The 5,905-nt window shown below is 51.7% G+C and overlaps 1 protein-coding gene across 1 annotated transcript; it reads left to right on the top strand.

Annotated features, from left to right (window-relative positions):
* Window positions 1-2,773: 2,773 nt before the first annotated feature.
* On the top strand, window positions 2,774-3,592 carry OLIG3 (oligodendrocyte transcription factor 3). Its single transcript, XM_068985570.1, has one exon. It carries the CDS (start codon window positions 2,774-2,776, stop codon window positions 3,590-3,592), a length of 819 nt encoding a protein of 272 aa, XP_068841671.1.
* The last annotated feature ends 2,313 nt before the right edge of the window (window positions 3,593-5,905 follow it).

The raw sequence follows: 5,905 nt of genomic DNA, 5'->3' as shown, positions 1-5,905 counted from the left end.
CCGCCCCCAACACACTCTTTCCCTCCCCGCGCGTCCTCCACCCCCGCCCCCGCAACTTTACCTTCTCTATTAATTGGCAGGGCGGGGGGAGGAGGGAGATTTTACACTTTATTTCATATTGTCCATTGAGAAAATAGGGATTTTTAAAAAGGTAAATACCTTTCAGCGGCCTGATTTTTCTATTCCTTTATTTGCAACCCTTCTGCTCAAACTAGACTTTGCTACTTCCTGAAGTCAAAACTGAGCAGCAGCATTCTCACTTGGGGCATGGGAAGGACAGAGATCGATACCCAAGGGTCAGGAAGGTGGTTTTGCCAGGGGGCCGGGCCTGTGTACTGGCCCAAAGGCGAGGAAGCCGCTGCAGCTCGGGTCCAGCGCTCCCGGCCCCACACCTTGATCAGCAGAAGAGCCTCTTAAGGCTGTGGTCTGGACCACGCCTCTTCCCCCAGTTTCTGTCCATCCCCTGGGGCGTTGTCCGAAAGTGTGCGTTCTGTAACCCTTTTGCTCAAAACCAGCTCCGGGGATGTCGTTATCTGAGTTCAGATGGGCGAGTCCGGTGCATTAGGAAACATTCCTTTTGCTTGGATATTAGGAGTGCGTTTGACTATCAGAGTCTCCACATCCAACCGAATTCCTTGGATGTTTCGTTTTAAGAAACTTTCTATGGAGGCGACAGGAGAATGAGAGGCTTGTGTCCAATCTTCAAGGGCACTAAGATCCTGGCCTTGACGAGGGGATGCTGGCCATTTCCTTTATTTTTTCTTTACGGAGAAGCAATGATCGGTGTCGAGAAAGAATCCGTCCCCACGTCGTGTCTCCCCACTCGACCTGCTTTCGCGGCGTGACGGTGACCAGGCACAGCCTCACCGAGCGCGCGAGCTCGGGACCTGGGCGTGCATCCCTCTCCGGTCGGCCGCTCCATTTGCGTCAATGGAAAGTGAAGCCTCTATTACCTCATGAGTCCTGGAGGCTTGCAGCGACTCTGCGGCGCAGTGTGAGCCCCTGACTGCTCGAGATTCCTGGATTATTTCAGTTTTGCACTTGCCACCCAGACACAGCCGCAACCTAACATTTTTCTCCTGTTTCTCCGAGCCCGGAGCGTGGAGGTGCCCAGGTTTTTCTAGAGGCCGCCCCTGGGGCCGCTTCCCTTCCGGGGATTTCTGCCTTCCAGCCTCTCAGGCGGCTTAGCTAGTTCCGACTGACAAAAACTCAGCAAGGGGGAAGAAAGTTCGGCGCCGAGCTCCCCCCTGGAACCGAAGGCTCCAAACTCCAGGCCTCCTCTTTATTCCCCAGTCTGGACTGTGAGCGGGACCGCAGGGCCCACGCGCGCACCCACAAGAGGCTCTTCAGATCTTATGGTGCCAAACCACACACACACACATACCCACAGTCGTAGTTTATTATTCGACCCTGAGCTCCCGCTCTCCGGGACCGCGGGGTGTGGGGCGGCCCCGGCCGAGGAACGCGGAGCCGCCGATGCTCCGCCCGGGCGCGCACAGCGCTAGAAGGCCCTCGGGTCGAGCTGTGGGAGGGGGACCGCTCCGCCATCTTCAGCCAGCGCCGGGGTCCGGGAGTTGGGGGGTAGCCGGAGAAGAAACAGTCTCTCCCGGTGTTCTCGGGAAACTTTGCAGTCCTTTAACTCCCTCCCTCCTCCTCGGCCACTTTTCCTCTCCTCTCCTTCTCAAGTGGCTCTCATCGTAACGCCAGACGTTGGTTTGTTCCCTCATTTCCAGGTCTTAAGAAGTTACAGAATCTGGCAACATTGAAATTCTTTCAGTAATCTATTTCAAAACGAAAGAAAAGATATAAAAAGCCAGAGACCCATTCTCATAGCAGCGTTGGGGGTACAACCCCGTCACCAGATACGGACATCCCATTACAACCACACCGGAGGGCCCCATAAACAAAATAAGCACAATGTCAGTGTTTAGGGAAAGAAACCTATTGAAATGACCTTCAGGCTGTGCACGTCGGCAGGCATCCCCTTGCCCCTCCCACCTTGACCCCGGCGTGTTGAACCTGCCCTTCATGTGCATCCCCGTCATTGAAACCGTTCCACTGAAGCTTCTTTTGCCCACGTTTTCCAAAACTTGGGAGTAGCTGTGAAAGAGAGGAGAGAATGTTTTAATTCCTCTTTCCAAACCCAGAGGAATCTCCACCTGGCTCCCTTCCATTTCCTTCCTTCGGTGCCTTTAGGTGTGCTTTGGTTAGGGAAATTAGGAAGGGGAGTGGGGTGGAGGAAAGTTGTTTCCTTTTCTTTCTTTCTTTCTTTCTTTTTTTTAAATCCAGAAGGCGCGAGCTGGAGCGGTGAGTGTGTCAATCAGAGGGTTTTGTGCCTGGGGGCTCCTAGCAGTTCTGAGCAGAGGTGTCCCAGGGCGGCCCCACAATGAATATGAATAGGAATCCTTGCTAAATGGGACAGCAAAGCGCACCGCCCTGAATGATGGCACGTCATCCTAACCAGCCCAGGATAGATAGGAGGGTTCCTTTTGTCTCTTTTCTCCGCCGCAGCTCTATAAAAGCCCCTCTTTTTCAGCTTGAGGTTAGTTCAAGCACACACCAACGAGCTGTCCAGGAAACAGCCAAACCAGAAAGAAGGGAGTCGGGAGGGAGAAAGGCGGGGAAAGGCAGTGCCTCAGCTTTTCTTTTCACGTCTTGCGTGAAAAGAAGTGGGTTGCTGGGCTCTGCAGCTTTTTTTTTTTTTTAATTCAAGATTTTCTCTAATTTCCCGCTTAAAGCTTCCCCACGGTAGGGCCGCATCCCCTATAATAAAATGAATTCTGATTCAAGCTCTGTCTCCAGCAGAGCTTCATCTCCGGACATGGATGAGATGTATCTGAGGGACCACCACCACCGCCATCACCACCACCAGGAGAGCCGCCTCAACTCGGTCTCGTCCACGCAGGGCGACATGGTGCAGAAGATGCCAGGGGAAAGCCTCTCGCGAGCCGGCGCCAAGGCCGCGGGCGAGAGCAGCAAGTACAAAATCAAGAAGCAGCTGTCGGAGCAGGACCTCCAGCAGTTGAGACTGAAGATCAACGGCCGCGAGCGCAAGCGGATGCACGACCTGAACCTAGCTATGGACGGGCTGCGCGAGGTCATGCCATACGCACACGGGCCCTCGGTGCGCAAACTCTCCAAGATCGCCACTCTCCTACTGGCCAGAAACTACATCCTCATGCTCACCAGCTCCTTGGAGGAGATGAAGAGGTTGGTTGGTGAGATCTACGGAGGCCACCACTCGGCCTTCCACTGCGGGACCGTGGGCCACTCGGCCGGCCACCCAGCGCACGCCGCCAACGCCGTGCACCCGGTGCATCCCATCTTGGGCGGCGCGCTCTCCTCTGGCAACGCCTCGTCCCCTCTGTCCGCTGCCTCGCTGCCCGCCATCGGCACCATCCGGCCTCCCCACTCGCTGCTCAAGGCGCCGTCCACGCCTCCGGCGCTGCAGCTGGGCAGCGGCTTCCAGCACTGGGCCGGGCTGCCCTGCCCCTGCACCATCTGCCAGATGCCGCCGCCGCCGCACCTGTCCGCTCTGTCCACCGCCAACATGGCCAGGCTGTCTGCCGAGTCCAAGGACTTGCTCAAGTGAGCAGCGGGCCGGCCCGGCTGCGGAGGTTGAGGGGAAAGCGGCGGGCGGGAGGGGTCGGGTCGAGGTGCCAGGCCCGGAAGGAAGGGGGAGCTGGGCGCGTGGCCCGTGGGAGGGTGGGCGGCGGTGGGAACCCCCAGTGGCCTCCCACATTGCCTGAGAGATCTCAGATCCTACTTGACCCCCGGAGGGACAGAACTAAGACCAAACTGCAATTTCTAGGTGGTAACGAAGGGGGACTCGAATCAGACGTCGTGTGTCTTGCATGCATGCTTCTTTTCTCCATGCCGCGCCACTTTTTCTCACTGCCATAAGCTCTTGTCAAGACTGCATTTATTGTGTAAAGAGAGGATCGGTGTAGTTAAACACTTGGCAAAGGGACTTTAGAGTTGGCTCTCTCTGGCTCTGCGTTCTTACCTTGGAAAAGACAACCATCCCTTTTGTGAGAAACAAATGTAAATATTTCCTTGAGATGGGTGCAGTTATGACTGTCTATCCGCTGGACAGTTGATTGTCTAGAGACAATGTGGGGAGAGGGAAGAGGGGAACGAGATAAGACGGAAAGAGAAAGGGAGAGAGAGAAGAAGAGAAAGTGAGAAAAAACGTATCTCAGAGACAATATGTATCTCAAGACCCAGGTTTTGAATTTCATCTCCGTTCCAGGGCATGATAACTCTTCTGTGGGTTTTCCTTAAGACGCAGTGTAGGTCGAAAGAATGCATGCACGCTTCTAAATGAATCTCTTCTAAACATGTGCAGGCCATGGTGCCATTATCCTTGTAACAAGGATTTATTAGTGAATTCTCCGAAGTACTCCATATATCTGTCTGTGATTGTAGGAAATGAACAAGGGGGCAGAGTGCAAAGTCCCAAACTCACGCACACGCGCTTCTCCCCCACCCCCACCCGCCTTCAAACTTCATTCTCAACTTTCCTGGGCTGTTTCAGGGGCCGGTGATTGCAAGAGCTTGGGCTCCCTCTACTAGCTTGCCCCACCCCCACCCCCACCCCCCTTGCTCAGTTATTCTGCATGCGGGGTCGCTCTCTCCATCGTCAGCTTTGAAAACTTACTGTGGTTTGGGGAGGGGTGCTGGTTTTATTTTCCTGAACATTTGCTTGAAATATTTTGTTAGGGCTTCAAAGACAAGACCTGTCTTTATTTTTTATATATTCTTGATAACTATGATATATTTATTAATAACCAGTGTTTCTGGATGAGATTTCAAATAAAAAAGAATCTTTAAATCCTGGCTTTGCCTTTGCCTAAAATTTTTGAAGATGGGGGTAGTGGGTAGGGAACATGTGGACCCAGTAAAGTGTAGCTGGGAGTAGGGGAGAGATCTGGGTGGGTGGGCTAACACAAACTGTTCTTCCTGATCATCTAAAGGTAAAGAGGTCAGACATATTGGTGTTAATTATTACAATTAAATGTCCTTCAAGTGGGGGCCTTGTCCACATTGGTAGGTTTGTGATATTTCAACTTTTTTTCTACAATAATCAGACCTTCATGAACTCAGCAATTGAGATTTTTTATTTCAAGTGATCTGGAAACCCAGAGTGACAAGAAATGAGAGGCAGAGTTGTGACTGCACTGGCCGTGTTGGCAACAGATGAGAGTGAAACAGTAAGTTAACGTCTTTTCACTTTAAATTGTCTGTGTGGCTTTTAAAAAAATCAAGCAAAATACAATCCAGTATATGTTTTAAAAATCAAAGAAAAGTAATATTAAAAAAATAATCGAAATCTCAGCCCCCCACCAGCCTCTTGGTAGCAGATTCCTCTGAGGTAGGAAGGCCCTTCTGCTTTCTAAGGTGAGCCTGGAGTGAGGCCAGTGACCACCCAAGTCTCAGCATCTCCAGAAGTGTAGTGGGAACTTTCTCTTCTTTGCTCCCTTAGAAGATTGCAAATCTCTTTAGTTCAACACAAATTATTTGGAAGTGTTATTGGGTAGGGGCAAGGAGAGAAAGAAAGAAAAGTCTTCTACATAAATAATGGCTAAAATGGGCTATTTTAATCAATTACGTATCTCTCTTGCCACCCCATAACATTTCCAGATAGTTTGTATAAGCAAAAATAATCCAGCAAGAAGGTTTTGTTTACTTGTTTATAGAGGACAGGAAATTGAGTTCTAGGGTTGATAATCTGAACAACATGTGCCTCTGTACCCCATCAAGGATAATGGAAACCTGATTGCAATGTACCACCCCAGAATCTGTCTCAAGCTTAGCTGTAATATCACCTCCCTGTTGAGTGAGACCTAAGTTCTGCTTCAAGATGGGGAGGCAGGTGGTTTCTCTCCATAGAGCTGTCTCTCTC

The sequence above is a fragment of the Capricornis sumatraensis genome, chromosome 13, assembly GCF_032405125.1.
Source record: "Capricornis sumatraensis isolate serow.1 chromosome 13, serow.2, whole genome shotgun sequence".
NCBI classification, from domain to species: domain Eukaryota; kingdom Metazoa; phylum Chordata; class Mammalia; order Artiodactyla; family Bovidae; genus Capricornis; species Capricornis sumatraensis.
The sequence above is the reverse complement of the archived record's forward strand: the minus strand, read 5'-3'. Positions and strand labels throughout refer to the sequence as shown.